Source organism: Telopea speciosissima, chromosome 7, assembly GCF_018873765.1.
Source record: "Telopea speciosissima isolate NSW1024214 ecotype Mountain lineage chromosome 7, Tspe_v1, whole genome shotgun sequence".
NCBI lineage: Eukaryota > Viridiplantae > Streptophyta > Magnoliopsida > Proteales > Proteaceae > Telopea > Telopea speciosissima.
Window position 1 is genome coordinate 66,585,139 of NC_057922.1, and position 25,881 is coordinate 66,611,019.

At 37.8% G+C, this 25,881-nt stretch overlaps 1 protein-coding gene across 4 annotated transcripts; it reads right to left on the minus strand.

The window, feature by feature from the left end:
- Positions 1-6,600: 6,600 nt before the first annotated feature.
- LOC122668023 (subtilisin-like protease SBT1.5) lies at positions 6,601-25,232 on the minus strand. Of its 4 annotated transcripts, none has more exons than XM_043864545.1 (3): positions 22,777-25,232; positions 15,142-15,156; positions 6,601-6,610 (listed from the first exon to the last, which is right to left on the minus strand). In XM_043864545.1, the coding sequence occupies exon 1, from the start codon at positions 25,215-25,217 to the stop codon at positions 22,791-22,793; it is 2,427 nt and encodes an 808-aa protein (XP_043720480.1). In that variant the 5' UTR covers positions 25,218-25,232; the 3' UTR covers positions 6,601-6,610; positions 15,142-15,156; positions 22,777-22,790. The 4 variants fall into 4 exon arrangements, with proteins under 4 accessions (XP_043720480.1, XP_043720478.1, XP_043720479.1 ...); XM_043864543.1 differs by lacking the exon at positions 6,601-6,610 and adding an exon at positions 6,747-6,758; XM_043864544.1 differs by lacking the exon at positions 6,601-6,610 and adding an exon at positions 9,557-9,568.
- Positions 25,233-25,881: the final 649 nt, after the last annotated feature.

Here is a 25,881-nt window from a genome sequence, read left to right on the forward strand (position 1 = left end):
TACTCAAGAGAGAACTTCTGGTGTAGCCCAGACTCCCGTATAGAAAACTATTTCCCAAATAATAAAAATTGTGCTCTACATTCTGCATTGGATCTCTTGGATGGCAAAAAGGTAAAACATTGAACATGATGAGGTCATAACGGGAAAGTAGGATCAATCTCGCGTCTTGATTTGATGATGATGATGATCCCACCCAAGTACCAGTATATGGCTGACTCATAGCAGATAAGTAAGAAAATATGATGTGTGCCCTACGCTAGTACGCTGTAACAGGAGGCTTAGCTGCTTTGGTGCATGCATGAAATCTGCCACCGTTAATGAGGAGAGAGAGAGAGATAGAGAGAGAGATTGGCAATGGACAAAGGCTATGGGACCCAAACATGACTCTCTCTCTCTCTCTCTCACAGTCGGAGACTGGACACCGCGCAGAGATTCAGAAACCAGGACGGACGGGGAGGGGGAGAGAGAGAACCTTTGAATACTTTCCAAAAAACCAAATCGTTGACGTGTTTTATTTTATTTTTTTTTAATTTTTGTCTCACATTTTGTTTGCTGCGGACTGACAAATTTGTTGGAAGATTAAGGGGTGAATGTTCACGTACATGACTCTACGTGAACGATTCATAACCATTCATGTATATACTTATATTTATATTTGAACTGAGAAGATATCTGTTTCTGGAAGCATATATACAATGTGACAATCATATAAATAGAATGTTCAATTTTATCCCTAGTTATAAATATTTCAATATATAAATTTAAGAACAACCAAACGCGTTCATTGTAAATATTAGGTTTGATGAACACACCAATTCCAATTGGAACTTGAAAGAGAAAGTTCAAAGATTATTGTCAGTCATCATCCATTGCAATGGTTCTCTCGCTCGCTCTCGTTCTCTCTATCCTTCTTCTATGATTTCTTCTCTTTGATCCTCTCTCGCATTCGTCTTCCTCTGCCCTTAATCTGCAAAACCTTTCCCATTTTTTCATAAAAAAAAAAAACATTTTCCATCTTTATCAAATTTAATTTGACAAGTGAACAAGTTGAAGACTCATTTGGACTTAGAGGCAGGTCAATGTTTATTTTATTGAAGAGGTGGGTGGGGGGGGGGGAATTCATTTGCTTCCTAGGTTAATCCTCCTATACGTACATCTTGTGTATTATTATGGTTTTTCCCATCTTTACTATATTTAATTTGCCAAGTGAACAAGTTGGCAACTCATTTTCAAATGAGTTGTCTCTCAATGTTGATTTTTTACCCAACCATATTTTATTGATGGGAAAGATTTATTTGCTCCTTATGTTAATATTGTCTATAAACAACTTGTGTATTTTTATAGATTTTTACAACTTTACCCTAATTTTTTTTGCCAAGTGAATGAGTTGGAAAATATTGAAATGAAGGGTCTGGCAATGTTGATTCTTTACTATGGTTCTAAGAATCAAAATTAGATTGTTACCTAAAAAAAAAAAAATAGATTGCCTAAGTCGGCTTGAACGGATCATAATCCATTGGAATCGATTCTTGGTTTTATTCAAATTCTTAATTTCAAAAAATCAATTGATACTTAGGGTATAGGTTGATTTCGGCTAAAGGTTGGTCTTCTTGTCGCTGCAATCGACTAGCTGGATCCAATTTTTGATTCAAAAAATCAATCAATTTTAAGTGTTTATGGCAATTTCAGATTGATTCTTTTATTTTTTACATAGCATCTGTATGTATTGACATCTTTTACGCCAAGTCAAAAGATGCATATAAAAAAATACCTCACGATTCATGTACAAGGAAAACGAGAGATAGTCACTGAGAGTATCACGAAGAAAAGAGAATGTCAAAAAACATGTGGAGAAAGTATCCTGGAGGAAAGAGAGTGTCAAAAGAATATATATTAAATGGACAAGGTGCAGATTTATTATAAATTAATGGACCATATGTGTTACAATATCATTTTCTCATAAATAAAATGCTGGATGGTGGATAACTCTCCCTTCGTTGCACCTATCACAAATCACTGCGACAAAAGCCAAGTGGGCAAGTGGTAACCTTTTCTTTGTATCATATATGATTGTATGATTATGAATGTAATATTATTATATAGTAAAAGGTCGTATCCAATACATAATGCTCCCGTTACTGTGAGGTTCGGGGAGGGTCATAATGTAGACAGGTTTAATCCCATTAGATAATCGTAACAAATAGCTCTCAAAGTAACTATTAATTACAAACTAGTCCCTCCATAGTACAATATTGTATAATAGAGTATAGGTCATGTATTTAACATTTGTCCCCGATTAAATACAGTCCCCGATTCAAAATGTATTTAACCATTGTCAGACTCCAATCTATTGAAAATTCTTATCCGGAGATTCTGTAATTATGCTTGGATCAATAAAACATTTTCAAAAATATTTGATAAAATAACTATTAATAAATAATATTAATTTTAAAAAACTTTCTAAGCAATTTACAAAAATGGCAATCGATCCATTTTTTGTCCAATCTACTCCAGACATTCTCTCTCTTCGATATTCTAGCTCCTATATGACATTGGGTTTCATTTTAATTAGGTATCTCTTTTGACTATGATCAAACATTGTAAAACCAGTAGACCGATATATAATTAGGGTAACATCAACTGTTGGTGCGTCAAATTCACAATGCGTGACCACATCAATAAGGACACCTCGGGTCAAGGGACTAAACGTATACTATTGACGAGAAGTTCGTTCCAAATCAATTGGTAATATCACATGAAAAATTCTCGTATCATCTAGATCAATGTACAACAATATGTACACTCACTCTTGTGTCTTGCAATCACCATTCCAAGGAATGCACAGTTTGATGATCATATGAATGAAGTATCGAGTACCATCCTTAATAATGGTGAACAATTTTAGGTTAAAACATAAGTACGACCAAAGCTCATTTTGTAGCACATTTAATAAATAATTAATTTAAAATTTTAATATGATTCGGGTTTGATGGACACATTTTTAGCAGAACCCCCAAGCATGAGTGGTATGTGTGATGAATGAGGAAGAGGAAGTGGACTCGTGGTGGACACACTCTAAATGGTAATCAAAGAATATATCGTAGCATAAAAATAAATAAAGGGGAGAATTATATGTCATCGGCATGTGTTGACATCTTCTACACCAAGTCAATGGATCATATAAGGGAATTGAATGCCTCATGACTCATGTACAAAGAGAACCTATATATATTATATAGACAATGTATGTGTAGATTTGTTATAAATTAATATGGACCATATGTGTTAAAATATCATTTTCTCATAAATAAAATACTAGATTGTGGATAACTCTCCCTTCGTTGTACCTATCACAAATCATTGCCACAAAAGCCAAGTGGGCAAGTGGTAACCCTTTCTTAATTTGCTTGTTGACAACATGCATGGGAAGGTTTTCTTAACAAGCGGCATAGAAAAGTACATCAATGAAGTACGAGAGAATAATGATTTCATGGGAGAAGGAGAGTAACAGAGTTGTTCTTACAAAAAAATTTCCGTCGCAAAAGTCCTTTTTGTTGTAGTGAGATACATGGATGGAGCTTTACGAGGACTATATTTTTATAATCCATATAATTAAGCTCAAGTTGAAGAAAAAATTATTCAAAAAGATGATGGAAAGGGGAATGGTATCGTTTAGTTCAAAGAACATGGAGAACCCAATTAGATAAGTTGTTTAACCAAAGAATTAAAAAAGATAATTGAGCTGGAGGTTATTGTTAAAGGATTTTCCAACCAAAGAATATAGGAAAAAGACTCCCATTATCTATATTTAGTGTGCTAATGCACTTTAGATATTCTCATTATAGAATAAAAGCCAACATTTTTTGTATCATATACAATTGTATGATTATTTTTTTTTTGGTAAAGACAATTGTATGATTATAAATGTAATATTTTTATACAATCAAAGTATGTCTCCAATGCTCACTCAGGTCTGGGGAGGGGTATAATTTACACAGCCTTAACCCTGCCTCGCAATGAAACTGTTTTCCTAATATTATTATACAATACATCAACTTTTTTCATTAACAATTATGTTTAAAAACCACAAGAAGGGCAACTAGGGAGATTCTAAGGAAAAAAATTTGCTGCTACCCGGGTTGCAAGAACTTTCCTGCTATCTGGGCTTGCAACCAAAGAAATAGAATAATTCAGATCCCCTTAGGTTTCACAAACACCCTCCTAGATTTTAGTATTTTTCAAAATACACTTTTAGATTTTATTTCTTTGGCTGCAATCTCAGGTAGCAGGAAAGTTCCTACAAGTCGAGTGTAACAGCAAAATTTTTCTGTTACCAGAATAGTTACATGCTCAATGTTACCAACCATAATTATACCATGCAAGATCAATGCACTTTTCAAATTTATGATTTATATAGATTATTGGGTCAAGGTCGGATAACCTGCACCTATGTGCATATTGCAAGTGCTTCCATGAGTATCGCTCCTTGAACTCTATGTGTACATGCAGGTAAGGATGTGAACGGATATTTGAAAATCTGTATTCAATCCACATTCGTATCCGTTTAGAGAATCCGAATCTGTTTGAAAACTAATCGGATACAAATATGATAATGGCCCTATCCAATTGATTATTATCCGATTCGTTTAGCAATCAAATGATAATAAAATGTTTGAAATACATATTTGTGTCCGTCTATAGTTATCTTATTGGATTTTGTTGTCTTATTTTTAGAATTTTATAAGGTAAGATAATGTGATTTTTTTTTCTAGATTTTCTATTGGTATATATATATTGTTTTATGCAATGTGATACATGGAATCACATATCTATTAAAATAAATAAAAGATAAATCAAAAGTAAAAAAAAAAAAAGAAAATCAAAGACTAAGAAGAGTAGAAGAAAGGGTAGTTGCTGAACTCTCAAATCTCAACCTTAAATCTCAAAAAAAAAAGAAAAAAAAAAAAAGAAAAAGTCAATGGATAGTGGAAAATTCGTATTCGATCTGCGTTCATATCCATTTAGGAGAATCCATATTCAAAAAATCACTATCCGGAAATTATTCGAATCCGTCCGAAAATCGATAGAATATTTATCCGAATCCGTCCGAATATAATCGGATACGAATATGATAATGTCATTATCCGACCGAATTCGATCCGTTTACATCCTTACATGTAGGTGATCAAGGTTATATTTTGTCATTGAAACTTTAAGTTACAGTTAGGGCTATACATATTGATACAGATTCGATACGGATCATAAATTTAAAAATAATTCACTTTCTGACTGATGTTCTCAATCCGTATCAATATCATGTACCAGTGATACGGGTGATACCGATACCTTGACCCATGATTACAGGTTTAGCATGTCAGCCTACCATGGCATATTGCGAAAGGTAGTAGATTGCTATAAGAAATCATCACCGTCAACCAGTCATCTTGGTTATTTGTTTTTTGTTTTTTTTTTTTGGATAGAAAACTAGCTAACTTGGTTCGTGCATTATTAGTGATCATAAGCATGTCCTACTAGCCGGGTATTTGGCACCATTTGATAACCTTTCTGTTGTTTCTGTGCTGAGAAATAACAGAAACAACTTTTTCGTTTATGCTTTTTCATCTTCTTCTTCCTCACTTGCAGCGAAGTGGCTTTTGTGCCTAGACATAGTACCGTCTGCCCCCATGGAAAACAGATTCAACAATTCAACAAAACATCACATGAGAATGCATTATTGAAGTTAATTCTCAAGAATCAGTATAATACAGTTATAAAAATTGAATCCTGAAAAGAAAAAAAAAAAAAACATAGAAATAAGAAATTGTAAAGATGTATAACCGAAGAACAAAAATCCCAAATCAAAAGGGGCCCTTTTGGATTCTTGTGGTGGTGGTGGATGACGAAAGAGAACGGAGGCAACAGCGATACAGAAGAAGAAAGCAATAGGCGAGTTGTAGGCGTTGGAGGTTGAGGATGATGATGGTGCTGAGTTTCTTCTTACCCTATATGGCGATGGCGAGTTGCAGGCACTAGAGCTTGAGGATGACGATGGTGCTGAGTTTCTTCTTATCGCAAACGATCACCCCTCTTCCTTATTTCATCGGGCATAGTTTCAATTTTTTTTTTTTTTTTGTTTCAAGCAATAGAATAATAAGGGACCGTTTGACAACATTTTGGCACCGCTTGATAACCTTCCCAAAATCAGTTTCTGGTGTTTTTTTATTCTGAGAAACACAAAAACATCTAAAAAGTGCTTGATAAACACTGTTCTATAGAAATTGTTCTCTGGTGGATAAATCATAATTTTTATTCCCCAGAAGACTTTTTACAGAACATGTCCAACATGTTCTGCGTTGCTCAGCACATTTGGACCAAAAGTGTGCCCGATAAAATCGATTACCCAAATCCCCCAAAACCTAAACACTCTTTCACTCTCACAAACTCTCACAAAAAGACCTTCTTCACGGTCGAGCTCCCAGGTTTCACTCTCTCGCTCTCTCGCTCTCTCGCTCTCTCACTCTCTGGGGGCTCTCCTACAGACGATCTGAAAGGGATTTCGATGGCAACCTGCAACTCTCAAGGTAACTCATCTATCTCTTGCTATCTCTCACTCTTTGTCACAACTAGGCTTTCTCTCGGTCACTCTCTCTGTGTCAATGTGCAACTTCTCTCTTGCTCATCTCTCTCTGGCGCACTTAGTCTCTCTCTCTCTCTCTCTCTCTTCTCAACTCGTTCTCTCTTGCTCACTCTCTCTCTCCCTCTCTGTCGCTCTCTCTGTTCTAAACCCACAGTACAAGGAGAAAACCATTTTGAATCCCTGAAACGAAGAAAGAGAATCCATGTAAGAAAGAGTAACCCACCCAAGATCTCAAGATCTCAGTAGAGCTACATCGCTGGGCCTCTTCCTCTTCCTCTACCTCCCCTGTTCAAGATCTCAGGACTTTTCTTTTCTTCTCAATTTCTTTTCTTTTTCATATTTTAATTGAAGAAACTTATGAGATTTGTAGTGTTTTGTGATAAAGATTTGCTAATTTGTGACTTTTGATATTAGAAAACTTTTTAGTGTTGTGTTTTTTCATTATTCCTCCATATCGGATTTGTTTGGTTGGATTTGAACAGTTGTATTGCTTATGAATGATTAATTTTTGGTTTGATAGACTCTAGTCTTGGATCTTGGTTTTTATCCCTGTTTGGTTTTCGGAGTTAGTTGATTCTCTGTAAGCCTTCTCAACTGTTTCTTGTGATTAATAGATATATTTTTTTAATTTAAATGTGATTTCTCTCTCTGTAATCCGTTCAGGCTAATTTAATTGTAGTTCTAAGCTTTGTTTTCAATTCTGCCAATACTAGAAACTTGAATAGAAAAAGATCTGCATCTCCTCTTAGTGCCATTTAAGTAGGTCATCTCTATCATTCTACTTGTACTAACTCAGATCCCTATCCCTATGCATTCACATCAAGCTTCACTCCACAGATCTAACTGGAAAAAATTGGAGATAACCCCAATAAGTAGTCTTTTTTTTGTGGTAAACAATAAGTAGAGTTTCATATCATTGTACTGAGTGACAACTCCTATTTGAGATGGTTACTTTGATTTCTTTTTTTTCCTTCTTTTCTTGCATATCATTACTCACAATTAGTCAACATAAAAGTATAATGCATTAGTTCATGATCATAGTTTTTTAATTATAATTTTGATATTGTTTCAAACATTTAATTGGTATGTTTGGAGCTCAAATGTGGCTTCGCAGGAATCATTCATTACATTTTTGTACATAACTTTTTAACCCAATATAGATAATTGGGCAAGAAACCCACAATTAAGTGCATTATTATAACTGAATGCATTGAGGAATATTTTTCTAAGTTCTAATATTTATATCTTGTCTCCTCAACCATCCATATCCTGAAGTGACTCTTATCCGGTGCTCCCTATCTCTCTCTCTCTCTTCTCATCATCATCTTGTTGATGATCAGGAAGAAATTTGCAGACCTTGCTCATGTCTTGTTATGTTCCTCCCCACAAAAAAAAGGATATTGATGTGGGTTTGATTCTTTTAGAATATAGGGTTGATACGAGAGTGGCCTGTGTTGATACCCCCAAATTTTGCCATATGGCAATTCTGAATGGGGTCCAAATTTATGGACAGGTAGACCCCAAATTCTCTGTGCTCACATGTAAAATTGCAACCTAAATAGAGTTTGTCAAATGATAGAATAGAGTTAAAGGGGCATGGAGATAATCTGTTATCATTTCCTTGATAACTTTTATTTAGGGTTCTCGGATATGAAACAACATTGTTGGTGAGAGATGACCTTCAGATCATGAGCAAGCGTTTTGGGTGAGGTTCATGTATCCACATTGTTTGCATCCATGGATTTCTTCTTTCAATGGTTTTAGGATTCTTCAATCTTGCTTCTATCACGTTTCTTATTCTTTTGTAAGTGAGTTGATTCTGCCATCAAGGTAATGGAACCTGAACCTTCCTAACCATCTTTAATCTATTGTGTTAATTCATTGACAACTTGATGGGCCTTTAGCTCAAATTGGTAGAGCACTTGGAACATGAGCATGTTCCAAGAGGATGGTGGATCGAGTCCATCAAGGCCCTTTTTAATCAACTGTTCATAGCATAGTTAGTTATGCCACTAATCCACTTAAGAACCCAATTTTAATGGCATCTTTGAAATTTGACATCTTTTTATACTTACTTTGGTTATGTTAATGAGATATTTTAATTTTATGCTAAGGTTGGAAAGAGAAAAGGATTTTACAAGTCTTTTATTGGTATAATTGATAAAGAAATGGCATTATCGTAATTAATATTAAACAGGGAAGATATTTTTTAATGGCAATGTTTATTATTTAAAGTACATTATTCAAGATAAATATTATTAAAATTGGTCACATTTTCAGAACAGAAACAGATTTTATCAAGCACCCATGGTGTTCAATTGTCTTCTGAAAACGTTTTCAGAATAGGTTTACCAAGCGGGTAAAAAACGGTTTCTCAGCAAAGAAAATAAAAAAAAGTGTGCTGAGAAACAAAAAAATGTTTTGGTGTTTCCCAACACATTTCCAGAACAGAAACACCAAATAAGGTTATCAAGCGGTGCCTTTGTTTCTGTGCCAATAATGTTCCCAACACACAAATGGAACAGAAAAACCGTTTGATAAATCCGTTTTGTTTCAAGTGTTTTTTATTACAAAAATCAAAATTTATAACAATTTCTTCCTAAAAAAACGTTTTGACATAACAACTATTTGTTGTTTTTACTGTTTTGTGGCTTTTAACAAAAACTGTTACCCGATAAAACGCTTGCAATACGCGAAGTCGTTCATCTCTCGCTCAACTCTCTCTTGCTTCAAAAGTTCCAAACGCTAAAAAACGCAAAACCTGCAACTCTCTCTCTCGCTGATCTCTGCTCGAGTTGGGACCTAAAGGTATCATTGTAACATCTGCTCGAGTTATGACTTGAAGCTTCGTCCTCACCTCAAGCTCGAGGATCTCTGCTGTTGTACCTCCACTGTCCAGGTAACTCTCTCTCTCTCTCTCTCTCTCTCTCTCTGCTATGAAACTGGTTTTCTGTACAACGAAACCTGCTGCTATGTAACCCTAGATCTGAAAAAATAAATTCAACCTGCTGCCGACATTGCCTCTCCCTTGAGCCCAAATCCAACTTAAAAGGAATTCCTTTGTGATTTCTGCAACTTTGGTGCCACGGGCATCAACGATATCCTCGATCACTGTTCTACCCTCTTCAAACTCAACTCTACGGTTTCTCTCTTCAATCCTGTCTCTTCCATTGGAGTAGATTTTGTATGCTGGGAACATTATTGGCACCAGTGAGAACTCGAATTCAAACTCATCTTCTCCTACACGGTTTCCTCTCCCTCTGCATCCACAAGCTAAGCAAGCAATTACTACTAGCTCCAACCTGTTCCACCCTCTCCTCTCTCTATATACCTACTGTCTTAAAAAATGTTAGTCTTGGGCTGTCTGTAAATTGATGTCCTCAGACTCAGTTAAATGCTGTAGTTTTTAGGCATTTTGGGTACATAATAAGGACAAAATTTTTGATATTTGCAAACTAATATGAGTTCGCTGAGGCTGAGCTTCAAAAAGAGAGAGAGAGAGAGATTAGGCACTGAAGTGAGGAGGAGTCCATCATGACTTCAATTCAAGATCTGGTTATGTTTGAAGCATACTCTGATGCGCTGATGATTTCTGTGACAGTGTGAAATGTGTTATTATTAGGATTACTCTCTCTCTGCCTGTGTTGACTGGCCAAAGTTTATGGAATTGTAGTTAAATTACAAAAGTCTGTGTTAGTTTTTCCACTATTGTTCTTCCTTTAATTGGGTTAAAATAGTTTTTAGAGTTGATAGTCAATGTAGAGCGAATGATAACCCATAAATGTTAGGATTAATATGGTAAATTTGTAAGAATTTAATACTTAATTTTTCTGTGATGGATGAATGGTTTAGGACAGCCTAAAAGAGATAGGGGTTGTCTTTGCTTTTGAGTAGGGGGGAAGGGATGCGGGAGGGGTATAGGATGCTTTGGGATGGGATGGGATGGGGAAGGGATACTGTGTTTGCAAGTTGTTTGTTTGCTTGCTTGCTTGAAGATGATGATGTTTTTATGGTTCTTATTGATGGATGGCAGAATGGGTTTGAGTAGGAATTAACAGATATGGTTTGGGGGTTGGAGGTCCTTACATTTTTGGGAACATTAATTCCACTCCAAAATATTCTTTCCTCATTTTCTAAAATTGACTTCAATGATTTCATGATTTCTGTATTTTCTAAAGTTTCCCACCGATACTTTAATATTTCTGTTAATTTAAGTACCTGTAATGTAGTCTTTATTGTTAGGGTTAGGGTATAAGCACAAGGTTGCTTAAAGCATTACATCCTGAGTATCTAGTTTGGAATACCCAGACTGTTGCCTCCAGCTAGTATTTATAGGAAAACTAGGGTTTAGGTCAGATGGACTAATTATTAGATTGCCCCTCACAGCCTGAGTATTAATACAAGTAGGATTATATTAGAACATATGAAGGGATATTACATAAATACCCTTACAATCTCCTCCTATATTCTACATATATCCATTACACATGTATAGGAACCATTGTTCAATCAGTAATTGAATCAATATAAATTGAATATTAATAATCCAATAAATTAAATAATTAATAAGTAAACTTCAAGAAATAAAACTAGGATTTTAGATAAAAAACTAAACCCAAGAAAAAATTCGAAGTTCCACATGCAAGTGGCTAAACCAAAAGAAATAATCAAAAAGAAAAGTCCTTGCAATCCATGTGACTTTACTCATCAAGTAAGTCATCCTCATCGAGATCCAGATTCAACCGTTCTCCTCCATCTTCGTCATTCTTTGTAATTTGTCAAATATGAATTTCATAAGATAATATGAATTCAATCATTTGCACAATAGTATCTAGTTCAACAATAAGAACTTAGTACATTTCATATATGGCTGAAGGTAAATCAAAAAATAATAAGCAACATGATCAAGTTTCTTTACAAGAACTCAATCCTATATAGTCTCTATCATAAGGACCATATCATGTTTCCATTTGGAATACTGTGTTCGTCATATCAGTCATAGATTTATGTTGTATCATCAAATTTAAAATGGTACACCATACTATGAAAGACATGTCATCAAATTTGGAATGACATAAAGATTAGCACAATATCATTGAAACATATCAGACATTTTTCATATTCCTTTGTGGAATAACAAAATAAGGAGACTTCATATGAAAATTTGCTATACCATCAAGTTTGGAATGGTTTTACAAATCCCCATACTTAGTAACCTAACTAAGTTATCTGAAACATGTAAACTGTTTCGAATGCTTACCAAGGCTAGATGAGATTCGAATAATTCAAAATAATACTGGGTTAGGTTAAGACCTGACTAAATGGTCTTTAACCCCATCTCCCCCGTAGTTTTGAATGTTCAATCTTTGTTCAATCCCTTTGTAAGGGCATCTGTCGTATTATCCTTCGATCTCACATCAATCAAAGTGATAATCCCTTGTTCTGTTCTATAATTCAGCATGGCCTGTTTCAGCCTGATGTGTTTTCTCTTACCATTAAAGAGTGAGTTATTCACAATCGTCTTTGTTGCTTGATTATCACAGAATATAGATATAGAGTTTAACTTAAAACTCCTCAATGGAATATCCATGATCAGATCCTTTATCCACTCTACTTCATCTCCTGCAGAAGCTAGAGCATAAAATTCTGATTCCATAGATGACATAGCAATACTAGTCTGTCTCTTGGATTTTCATGCTATAGCTCCTTCTCCTAGTGTAAATACATAACCACTAGTGGATCTGCTGTCTCCCAAATCTGAGCACCAGGCTGCATCAGAATATCCTTCCAAAGTTGGAGGATGTCCAGTATAACATAGAGCATAACCTTGAGTATCCTTAAGGTATCTCATCAGCCTCGATAGGGCATCCCAATGCTCTTTTTCAGGATTACTAGTGAAACGACTTAGCATGTCTGCCGTAAAGGCTATGTCTGGCCTAGTGCAACTCATTACATACATGAGACTACCAATCAATTTAGAATAATCTAACTGATTCACGGTGTCACCTGTGTTAGGTTTCAACCGTTTGTTATAGTTATAGGGTGTCTCAATCGATTTACTATCACTGTATCCCCAACTAGAAAGTAGCTTCTCAATGTAATGAATCTGACTATGGGTGATCCCTTGCTCACTGAAGCTTACTCTCATCCCAAGAATGGTGTCTACCAAACCAAGATCTTTCATGTCGAATTCTTTGGACAAAGTTTCTTTAATGTCACTCACTACAGAGAGATTAGAACCTAGAATCAATATGTCGTCTACATACAAGCAAATCATCGCGACTTTGTTTAACTCAGACAAAAAATAAAGGCACTTATCCGAGTTGCTGGTTTGAAAATTAAGGCTCTTTACTGTCTTGTCAAACTTCTCATGCCACAATTTAGATACTTGTTTAAGACCATAGAGAGATTTGTTTAATTTACAAACTCTTTTTTCAGAACCTTCCATGACAAATCCTTCAGGTTGGTTCATGTAGATTTCTTCTGTTAGATCTCCATTAAGGAAAACCGTTTTTACATCCATTTGATGCACAATATAGTGCTCAATAGATACTATGGCAAGAAGAATCCTTATCGTTGCCAAATGGCAGATCGGGGAGTAGATGTCAAAATAATCTATCCCTCTCACCTGTTTATAGCCCTTAGCTACTAACCATGCTTTATACCTGGCTATAGACCCATCTGGATTAAGTTTCTTCTTCAGTACCCACTTACACCCTATTGTCTTGGCCCCTTTAGGCAAATCAACAAGGTGTCAGGTCTCATTCTGCATTAAAGAGCTCATTTCTTCATCAATGGCTTCTTTCCATAATAGTGAGTCCCTAGATCTCATCGCTTTCTTATAGGTGGATGGATCAACCTCTAAATGGTAGGTCACAAAATCCTCATCAAAATTCTTGAGTACTCGATCTCTAGTAGATACTCTTCTAGATTCTGATTCAAGGAGCATTGTGGGAGTAGTGTCAAAAACAATTGGTTCAGATTTCAAAGGTGATTCTGTAACCACTTCAGTCAGGCCTTTATCTCTAAGAAATTTATCCTCAAAGAATATAGCATCCCTAGATTCTATCACCACATTGGTTGATAGATCCAAAAACTGGTCTGCAACACTGTCTTCTGCACAACCTAGATATACACAAATGTTTGTTCTAGTTCCCACCTTAGGTCTCCTAGGGTCTTGTATCTTAACAGAAGCTATAAAACCCCAAACCTTAAGAGTGTCATAACTACATGGATGATTATGCCATAGTTCATAAGATGTAGAAGTCAGTTTTGCATGTGGTAGTCTATTTAGAATGTGATTTGCAGTCAACATTACTTCTCCCCAATAGCAAGAGGACATGCCAGCTATCAATAACATGGAGTTTAACATCTCTGTTAACGTCATGTTCTTTCTTTCAGCTATGCCATTTGATTGAGGTGAGTAAGGAGCAGTAATCCTTGAACTCTGTCAATTTGTATTCTCCTTCCCTATCACTTCTAAATCTTTTAATTTTCAAGTTCAACTGATTTTTTACCCTATTCTTGAAAATTTTAAAATTTTAAAATACTTCATCTTTAGATTTTAACAGATATAAATGACAATATTTAGAAAAATCGTCTATAAATGTTATCAAATACTTCCGACCTCCTCTACTTATGTAGCTTTTAAAGTCACAAATGTCAAAATATATAAGTTCAAGAAGTTGAGTGCTCCTAGAAATCGGTCTAAAAGGTTTTCTAGTTATTTTGGTTTGAACACACACTTCACATCTGTTAAATCTAATTGAAGTTTTTAATGGTAAATTATGAGTTTTAGCTAGTTTGAGCATTTTCCTATAGTTCACATGTCCTAACCTATAATGTAGTATTTTGGGATCAAGTGAATTATGGTTGACCTGGTTTATTGTCTCATTAGCTAAACTCAACCTAAACATACCATTCAAATTATAAGCACATCCAAAATAAAAAAAGTTAACAGACAATGTTACTCTACTACTACTAAAAGTAATAGACATGCGAGCATCAAGCAAAATTCAAATTCAAATTAAATTCTTTTCAAAACCAGGAAAAATTTTAACATTTTTCAAAGTAAGTATTTTACCTGATGAAAGAACCAAGTTTGTTGTCCCTTGTTGTATCACTTTCACGACGTCTCCATTTGCAACAGTGACAATCTCTGCTACTTGGACAATATCAGTTAGCAGGTCCTTGTTATTGCAAACATGACAAGTCACCCCAGAGTCTAACCACCAATCTGAAGATGTACTGGCCAACCCTTTACCCTTGCCAACCATGGTAACAAAGTTAATAGGCTCAGTCTTGTCCACCACCATGTGAACTTCTTTCTGTGGTGTGTTAGTGTTCCCTTTCTTAGGACTCCTACACTCAGATGCATAGTGACCCCACTTTCCACAGTTGCGGTACTTGCCCCTCTTTTTAAAATTAGTTTTTTTGGCCTCCAACTGTTGGGGTTCTTTCTTAGGTGGCTTGGACTGCCTAGGATATTTCTTGGGTTGTGAAACCAAATTGACAGATGCCTGTTGTTGTTTCACCATCTTCAAATTATTCCTAGTTCTGTTCTCATTTTGGATTCTAATGAACCGTTTGAGATCATCCAGTCCCACTTGTGTTTTTTTTCTATGCATCTCAGTTTTAAAGGAATGTCAGGTAGATGGTAACTTAAAAATAATTGCACCTACTAAGAATGCATCAACAACAGGGATATTTTCTTGGTTCAGTTTTGTCTTAAGTTCTCAAAGTCTGTAATTTGAGGAGTGATTTCCTTGTCTTCTTGAAACTTGAAATCCATGAACTTATCAACTAAGTGGGTCTTTAATAGTTCCTCCTCCTTTTTGAATTGGGCATCAAGGTTTTCCCAAATCTCTTTTGCAGTCTCATATTTACTATAGGTCTCTGCCAGCCTATCTGACAGGCAGTTCAATAGATAGTCTTTGCAAAAGTCCTCATCACTTATCCATTGGACTTTAGTTAGGTCCGTACAATCAGAAAATGTATTTACCACAGTGGAGAAAATATTAAGGAACTTCAGTCCAGACTGAGTCTTCTTTTTTCAAGAATTGAACTCAGAGCCACTAAAGCTTTCCAATTTGATCATCTCAATTGGAACAACATGTTTCTCCATTATTATGTGATTTGTTTATATGTCCAAGGAAAAATTCAAATAAAAATAAATGGTCCAAGGAACAATCACACATGATATGGAGAACCCTGGATTTAGACGACGGAGGAAAAGATAGCGGTGATACAGTGGCGTCGACACTCGTGGTGCTTGTTGGCGCAGGTCACTGGCACTGGCTGCTGGTACGATCACTTGCGACTGCTCCTTTTTTTTATTTTTTTTTAATTAAACAATCAGGTAATTAAAACTTTGTAGAGAAGTCTCTACCAACGTACTCTGCCAAAAGCTGCTTTTGATTTGCATTTTTTTTTTTAATCAAATCAGAGACCTTTCAAATCAAAGGTTTATGAGAAAGGACAAAACCCTTTTCAAATAAAAAAAGGTAATCAATGCTTTTGAGAAGCTGCCAACGTTTACTTCTTTTTTTCAATCAAAGCAATCAATTACTTCCTCTTTGTACAATGGATTTTGCAGGTGGTAGATGCCGATTGCCAAAACCAAGAGTGAAGCCAAATGCTAAAACCGATGAGGTAATCAATTCCTTGATCCACAGCCTTGGATAGGTAATCAATTCCTTGATCCACAGCGTAGAAACACGATTTTATTTTCTAAAAGATGAAACCGAAGCCGATCATACAAATCGATCAACAAACCAGAAGTGATATGTACGAATGTTGATCCCTCAAAAGAAAAACGATCAATCACACCGAAATCGATTGGAGAAAATCACTGAAGCCGAACGTTAATCCAAAATCCAAAACAGATCTTGATCGCAGGGAAACGAAAAACCTAATGCTTTAAAATTGTTAGGGTTAGGGTTTAAGCACAAGGTTGCTTAAAACATTACACCTTGAGTATCTAGTTTGGAATACCCAGACTGCTGCCTCCAGCTATTAGTTATAGGAAAATTAGGGTTTAGGTCAGATGAACTAATTACTAGATTGTCCCTCATAGTCTAAGTATTAATACAAATAGGATTATATTAGAATATATGAAAAGATATTACATAAATACCCTTACATTTATCACCTATAGAAGACTAAAAGAAGAGTTGGCTCTTGGGATATGATAATATAGCACAGGTAAATGCTCCACATTACATGATCAATGAACAAATGGTAGGTGGGCTACCTGTTATGTTTCGATACCATAGCTCCCATAAATCTGATGGATTGGACCTAACAGTAGAAGCCATTTGTAATAATATTAGGTTTGGACCCATTAAAGATTTGATCCAGTTATGTGTATGTTTATCTTAAAGACTATTAAAATGGGTCTCAATAAAGGCCCAATAATAGCACACCTTAAATGACCCAAACATTTTCTACAGAGAATTAAACCTGGAAAGAAAGAGAAAGAGATATAGTCCAACAGTTGACAGATATATGCAAATTAAAAACTGCCTTATCCAATTTGGGTTGGGTTATTGGATCCATTAATGGAGCTGGCTAATCAAAACTAGATGAGGACAATTCTAATGTGTTTATTTACACTCAAAGGAATGCATGTGTCTTAATAATATTGCTTGATGACATACTCTAAACTTATCCTAATAATTAATATTTGCTTGATGACAGACAATCTTGACTTATCGAACAAAATATGATGAGCAAACTGAGATACTTTGGTAGGATCAGTAGCTATCATGGATAGATCTTATCATATCAGATCTCATGAAGAAAAGCTGCAAGCTTTGAGAATGATGGATGGTTAGACTGATAGATACACATTTAATTAGTAAAATATTAATGGACAAGCTATAACACACAACTGGATATCATATCTGAAAATTGAATCACTTGGAATCTTTGGAGCAACATTTGCTTCAACTTGGGAAGATATTTCAAGCCCTCTCCTGTATTGTGACACGATTCATTGAATGACTCTGTGTGTATGTGAGAGAGAGAGAGAGATTTTTGTTTTCTCTTTTGTCTCTCTGATGGTTTCAGGTTCTAGTTTAGTTCTTCTGCACTTGTCTCTGCTATTGTTTATTAATTTCAGATTATTAATCCAAAATGGATTAGTTACAGTGTTACACTCACCACATAGTCTCAGTCTCAAGTCTCAACTATCATCACAAAACCAAACCCATCTCTATCTCTGTCTCTTTAACTCTAGTGCTGTCAATCAGTCAAAGAAGAAGAGAAATTATTTTAAAGAACTCAACATTTCTTTAACTCTAGTGCTGCCTTATACTATGCATCAAATTGAATAAATTATCATTTTCAAGAGTAACCACCACTTTGGTGATTATTCAAATGTCTTGAATTGGGCAAACCGCAAAAAATGGATTTGGGACTCAGGAGGGTGGGAACCTCCAGCCTTATGAAAGGGAGGTGCATGTTGGTTACTTGTGATTTTTTGCAGGTCAATGACTTTATTATCAGTTTAGAGAAGGCATACACTAGAGAACAGATATTGGAGATGGAGAAGGCAATATTGGGCAGGTTTGAACAGAGATTGACATTTCCAACACCTCATATCTTCCTTGTTGGATTTATGAAGGCTGCTGGGTCTAATCAGGAGGTAATAAATCCTTACTTTTTCCTTTGCTTAGAGTTCTTTTTAACCAATACATGTGAGAACATTAGGAAGGGTTGTGGCAAGGTCTCAATTGGGTATTATCATTGAAGCACGGTTTGTGGCATAGTCTCATGTTTACTTGTAAATTTCAAATTTTACTTGTTGGGTCTTTAGCTCAAATTGGTAGAGCACTTGGAACATGAAGATGTGTCAAGCATGTTCCAAGGGGATAGTGGTTTGAATCCACCATGACCCTTTTTATTCAACTATTCATAGAAGACAATCATGGGCATCATACAATGTTTGCTTCTTTGTGTTTTTTTTTTTTTTTTGATAGTTTGAATGAATTTTGTTGTTTATCTAGTTTTGAAGATGCAACAACGAACGAGACATTTCCTATTTGTATTCTTTAAAACTATTGTATGTCTAATCGATCCATAAACTTTTGTAATTTATAGTGTTAATGGCATTTTTGTAATTTATAGTAACCTATTAGTGTCTCTGGTTTTTTTTTTAATATACACTTTATTTAGATTTTTAATAAATTTTAATGTCCTACCATCCATGATTTTATATGTATTTTAGTAAAAATGGTAATTTTGTAATTTATATTAATCAATACAAAACTGTTACAGAAATAGGTTTTATCAAACTCCTTTCAGTATTAATAGTGTTCTGAATACGTTTCTAGAACAGGTTTATCAAACACCTTTCAGGAAGCCAGTAACGTTATTCTGGTAACAGTAACACCAAAATACGTTTTTAGTCAGAAACGGCACAGAAACATTAGTAACGTTGTCAAACGGTGCCTAAGTCATACTTGTTTCTTCAAACCCGTTCAATGGCCCATAAATTTTGATTTATGTTTCAGAACTAGTAGAAACGAAACAAATTTATCAAACACTATTTGGGGTGTTTTTCTACTTCTTAGAATAGAAAAACAAAAAAACCGCGTTTCTTGGAGTGTTATCAAATGGCCTCTTAATGTTTAAACATGTTTCAATATAGGACTGAGTTTCCCTCCACCCATGGTAAATGGGATCCTATTCATCGAGGGGCGGGAGAGGGCAGGAATGGGTATTAGAAGGGTATTTTGGAACATGCTTAAACCCTAGTAGGGTTTGTGAACCTTAAGATGGTGGGTAAACCGTCCTCTTGGTCGACTTATTGGTGTCGCCTTGTGTCCAAGGTCCCTTTTAACTCCTTAAGCGCTTAGATGCCGTGACAACTATGATATAAATATTGGTAGAGATGGTCAAAGAGTAAAAATCAAGAGGGATTAGAGGATGAGGGTTCTTCCCATACGGAACATTCATTAGAAAACCCTAAGGAACTGGATGATAGAGCCATAATTTTGGGTGCATTTTTTTTGGGGAGAGGGGGGGGGGTGTGGCAGGAAGGCCAGCCCAGTCCAATCCTTCTTGTAAATCTATAAGCCAACGGCTAAGCCTAAGAACCCAATTAATGTGGGCTTGGGCAGGTTTTGTGGGTTTAAATAATCTTGGTACTATCTACGGTGTGATTTAGCATGGCACCAATTTACCAAATAGCAAACACTTTTAACCCAAACAAGAAGTAACCAAACAAAGTAAAAAACTCCAAACGAAACTCTCCCAGCAAGGTTTATTAAGTTTAAGTGATCTTCCCTCTTAGCTTTGAAGGGAAGAAATCTTTCAGCATTGTGCGAGTCTGAGATTGAGATCTCTCTTTCAACAACCTTTCTTTACAAGTAGGCCCAAGAAGAAGGCCCATATGATCTTTTTTTGGTTTCCTTGGAAGGGGGTTAAAAAAAAAAAGGCCCACCTTTTTTTGGTTTCCCAGTCTCACCAAAGTTTGAAGAGGAGTATATCCTCCCAGAGAAAGTAGAAGATACAAGAAGAGGTAGGGTCAACAGAACAAAGAACATTCAATCTCCATATTTCAAGACTGGGTAGGCCTGTAGAGAAGTGCGAGATCATAAAACGAGACATTAAAGAAAGGGACTAGACACATCTCGGTACATGCTGAAGAATTGTAATAGATTAAATGAATACCTAGAGTAAGTTTTACATATATCAATGGTGGTTTTTTGCAAAATATTTATAGTTGATCAAATTTATAAGATTCTTCAAGCAATTTTTAGGCTCCACAAAAAACAGATGAACAAGTAGATGGATCCTAAATCTCGTCCACATCTAATTTCAATAACGCATGGTAACAGAGTTTCCAAAATAGTTCATTGAGCATGTAAAGGGAGTTAGGTTGTGAACTAGATAATTATTAAATGTTTTTAATGGGAATTTCTCTATTGTATGTAGCTTAACTTTGTATCATCCTATTTTGAATCTACCCCAGAACAGGCCGAGGTGCCTCATTAAATCAGATGGTGGTGCGAGAAGTTATAATGAATACATTATTAATGACATCAAGTTTAAGCCAAATGAGAATAATAGGAAAACTCAAAACAAAGGTGTCCTTGTTACAACAGTGATAGAAAGCTACCCCAGTTGAAAAGACATATACTATATTAAAGAAAATAACACATATTGTGAGTGATAGTCTGAAGAAAGTAATTGATTTGGAATATGCAAAATATCTGAGAGTAATGTTATTTCATTGTGATTGGATTGATAATAGAAAGGGAGTGGAGAAAGTTCAGTTCAGATTTGTACGTATTAATTTTAACCATTATTGTATCGTGGTCGAGATCAGCTTGTCAATCCATTTATACTTTCGTTACAAGCAGAACAAATGCTTTACATCATAGATCCCCATGTGCATTCTCTTTTATTCTCTAGAAAATGTGTTTATACTTGTAAAATTTCCTTCATTATAATGATACTGTTGGATATAGTTGGACCAATGTATTTCTACTTAAAAAGGAGATGCATGTATTATGTAGAAATAGTGAACCAGGATGGATGAAAATTTAGAGATACTACTAGCTCTAGGCTTGTGGATTTTTTTAGCACACCCCTCGGGATGCCATGGCATGTATTTGACTGACATCTGTCAAGTTCCTCAAAAAAAAAAAAATTTCTGGTGAATGTTAATATGTTGTTATTCCTCAAGGCCAAGATGGCTGGCTTGCGTATTCAGTGTGTCCTATTTTACCCCCACTTGCTTCCAAAAATTTCTACTGTTTTTAATTTCCATGGTCACTTCTTCCTAAGTAATTAAGTTGTGGTTTATCTTTACTTCTACATCCCTAAGTGGTGAAGAGCTGGAATCAAGGTGCCAACTGCCAAACCTTCTCTTGTGTCGATGTGAACTCTTGGATTTTTATCCGTCCATTTTGATGGACACCACACCATCAGATCACTAAATTAAGCCCACTTTTGTCCCTGCTCAACACTTGGAATTGGGTACGTGAACGGCTTCCAGCTGTTCAGATGAAATCCATCCATGTGGTGGTGGGTCCCACAAAATGGATTCCATCTAAACAACTGCTGGGAGCCATTCTCGTACACTACAAACTGGACTCTCCAACACGTGGGTCAAGAACCTCCCTTCTATCTTTGCACTCACGGGTCGCACAGCAAACCTTTTTACATGCCTCCGTCAATCAAGCAATCCCATTGTAGTAATGTAATGTAAAGTAAACTACACATAAAATATAGTTGTAATCCATAAAAGTGCCACACTGCAACAAAGATCCAAACCCCACGCTTGGCCGACACAAACCCAAACCCAGACCCAGCAAAGCACTACGTGTCTTTTTTGAGCCCAACTTTGACAGGGTTTTAAAAAAATCAATTTGGAATTTGCAGAATATAACGAATTCAAATCGATCCCACCAAGACCAAGTTATACCGATTCTCAATCATTCCAAACAAAACCCCCCCAACCCCCCCAAACAAAAAAAAATAATCACACCATCTGTGTCAAATACTAGTCTCCAGATTCCTGATAGAATAGAACAAAAGAGGAAATGAAGCGTGAGATTCGCCTCGAGTAAGGGGAGCTCCTCCTCCTCCTCCTCCTCCTTTCTTGTTTGTTTTATTTGCTCTTTTCAGTGTTCTCTGTGAAAACTCTAACCCATTCACATAAACAGGCTTTCTGTGGTGTACACATTCTTACCAACAACGACTGATTTAAAAATAAAAGATTTAAAGATAATCACCTTCTCATCTTTCTGTGGACACCAGCACCAACCCCCACCCCCCTCTGTTCAGCGATTATTAGCAGGAAAACGTTTTCATTCAAAAATTATAAATAAAAAGCAGGAAAACGTATACTACAATACACCTATTACAAGTTGAACGCTAAAGAGTAGAGACTGATCCGTGAATAATTTTAAGGATCAAAAAAGGGGAGAAAAAATTGACAAGGGGAGGGAGGGATTGAGGGAAATGGCTTAAAAGCCTTAAACACGAACAACCCCCTTCAGCTCATTCAGTTCCTCTCACTGTCTTTCTCCTTCTCCAGTGGTCCATAATATATCATAGAAGTTGTGACGTTGTGAGAACGTTCGTTCGTTCGTCTTTTCAGCTCAAAAGATGATGGGATATGGAACCTATTACTCTAATCTCATAAAGGCTGCTGCATTGTAATCACAATAGGGTTGGTAACAACACGCTTCCCATCAGACCATGCCAGCGAGCCACTGGTCATGGTAGAGCTCCCAGGGGAAAGCTTGACGGCTATGGCCTTCACCCTCACCAGAAAACTCAACTTCTGACCTACTCTCCTGAAAACCAGTTTCTCTGGCTGCACCGTTACCGTGGTCCCACTCGGAGGCTTCACCGTCACTTGATATACCGATTTGGGTTCTCCCACGTTGGTCACCGTCCTGATGAAGTGTGTCGACATCTTCCTCCGCCCTTGCTCCTCCTGGAAAACTGCCGTCAATGATGGGTAGTTCAGATTGCCCACGTGTCCCGCCTGTCGGGCTCCCCTGCAATCGGCGTTCTTCCTGGTAACAGCTTGGATGTTCTTCTCCGAGTAGTTGGAGTTGCAGAGAAAATCCACGTAGTCGTAGGTGGAGATGTCATAGACCAGACCCGGATCCATGGCCTTCTGTGGATCCACATGCCCTGCTCCGTAATCCATCACCGTTGAGGAATTCCCCGAGGATTCATCCAGCATCGTTCCACCTCGACTGTCAATCACATACGCCGTGGTCATCAGAGCCGATCGGATGGCCGCTGGGCTCCACTCCGGGTGAGCTGCTTTCAGCAGCGCCGCCAGCCCAGACACATGTGGGCACGCCATGGACGTCCCCGACAGTATATTGAACTCCGTATTTCGTTTGTCCGACGGTAGACCCGACGGCCCTATCCCCTCCGGCCAGGCCGCCAGTATGTTCAATCCCGGCGCTATGACGTCTGGTTTTAGTATCTCCGGGGACTCCGGGTTTGGTCCTCTGGCAGAGAACGATGCCACCACTGGGGCTGGGCTGGTCCCCAGACGGGTTCCCCTAAAGGTTATCGTCGCCGTCGCCGTCGACGTAGCCCGTCCATTTTTATTTCCACTGTTGGCCGCGCTGATGTACTTCCGTATCTCATCTCCTCCAGAGGCCCCGACTGCAGTAGCCGGCAATACGTGGCAGTCGGCCACCAAACCTTCCCCATCGAAGACGCCGTTGGCCAATATCATCCCGACCCCACCAGCCTTCTTCACCACCTCCCCTTTGGCAGCTCTGGAGTTGATTCCTCTGTCGCACAACACGATCTTCCCTCTCACCACGTTCGGATCCAATGAACCTTCCAAGCAGAGTGAGGCGGAGTAACCGTCCCCGCCTTCGGTTCCTGCGTAGATTAGCGGATAGAGCGTGTCCGTAGCCAAACCCGGGCCGCTGTAGACACTGACGCCGGAGACTACCCTGCCGTCGCCGAGCTTCACATCGGCGGGAAAGTCTCTGTCGATAGAGCCGGCGCCCACTGTTGTGACCCAGGGTGCGACATTGGTGACTGTGAGCCCACCTGGACCGCCGTTTCCAGCGGAAGCAGAGACGAACACACCGTGGTCGGCAGCGCCAAATGCACCGATAGCGATAGAGTCAAGGTAGTAGGGCACCACGACTCCACCGACACTGAGTGATACGACGTCGACCCCGTCAGACACGGCGGCGTCGAATGCAGCAAGAATGTCGGAGTCGTAACAACCAGCAGTCCAGCAGACCTTGTAAGCGGCGAGGCGAGCCTTAGGAGCCATCCCAGCAGCGATGCCACTCGCGTAACCCAAAGTGGAGGCAGGGAAGACGTACCTGCCAGCGGCGATGGAGGCGGTGTGGGTACCGTGACCGTCGGAGTCTCTGGGAGAACGGTACTCCGTAGTCTCGTTCATCTTACCGTTGGTCGCCTCATAGCCGCTGCAGAAAAACCTAGCCCCTATCAATTTCCGGTTGCACGAGGTGGCGGTGAAGTCCTTGGAGACGACGCACTCTCCTTTCCATTTATTGGGAACGGGGCCCAGGTCCCGATCGTTGAAGCTCTTCCTTTCGGGCCAGATTCCAGTGTCGATGACTCCAATCACAAGATCTGAGCCGAAGTCGGACTCCTTGAGCAAACCAGAGCTGTCCCCGGTTTTCAAGCCCAGGAACTGAGGGGATCGCGTGGTTTGGAGATGGCGGACCTGTTCAGGAATGACGGCGAGTACTCCGGTGACGTCTTGGAGCCTCTGAGCCTCGGAAGGAGAGAGCTTTGCAGAAAAACCGTGGAAGACGGTTTGATAGGTGTGGATGATACGGCTTCCCACATCAGAAGCAACAGAGGTGGTGGTGTCGTCAGGGGAGATTTGAGAAGAGATGGATTTGAGGGAAGACTCGTACCAGTGCTTGTGAGTGGAGAAAACCGAGGGTTTGGCGTCGTGTTGGACGCGAACAATGAAGGTTTTGGGTTTCACTGCATCTGAAACAGAGAAACAGACGGAAGTGAAGAAGAAGAAGAAGAAGAAGGTAAGAGTCATAGAAAGAAGAAGTGAGTAGGGAGGGGTGACAGCTAGAGAGTGTGCCATTAGAGTAAAAGAGTGAGAGAGGTAGTAGCTGAGCGCTGCTCTCCAACACCAACAGAGTGCCGAAACAATCTGTCATCTATAAAAAGAGAAAGAGAAAGAGAAAGATGGGAAAGAGACAAGAGTTGTGTGGTCTCCATTATCTACTGGTGAGTAAGTAGTAGCAGTTTAGTACTACTGCTACTGCTACTGCTACTGCTACAGTGCTACATGACAATTGTACCACTGTTGCTATTGCTATTAGTTAAACCAAGAATAGCCCCATTCATTCATTAAAGCATTAACATTTAACAATTAAGCTGTAGCAGCGCGCCCATCACAGAAATTGATGTCGGAGAACACCTAATGAAGTGGATGATTGGAGATTATTTGAGGGAAATATGGGCGGTGGGAAACATGGATACAAATATCGGTATCGGGATTCGTATCCATGTCGATGCATATCAACCAACCGATTTAGGATCGATCATGGCTGTTACCAGTATAGTTCAGCCGGTATGCCCAATCCGATGCCAATGTTTGTAACTATGGTGGTGTAGGCAATTTGGATTTCACAAGAGCTGTGCATGTTCATGATGGTTTCTCATTATTATTATTATTATTTTTTATAGTAATAGGCAAATTTATTGATACTAATGTGTATTACACATGGATGGAGAAGAAACTA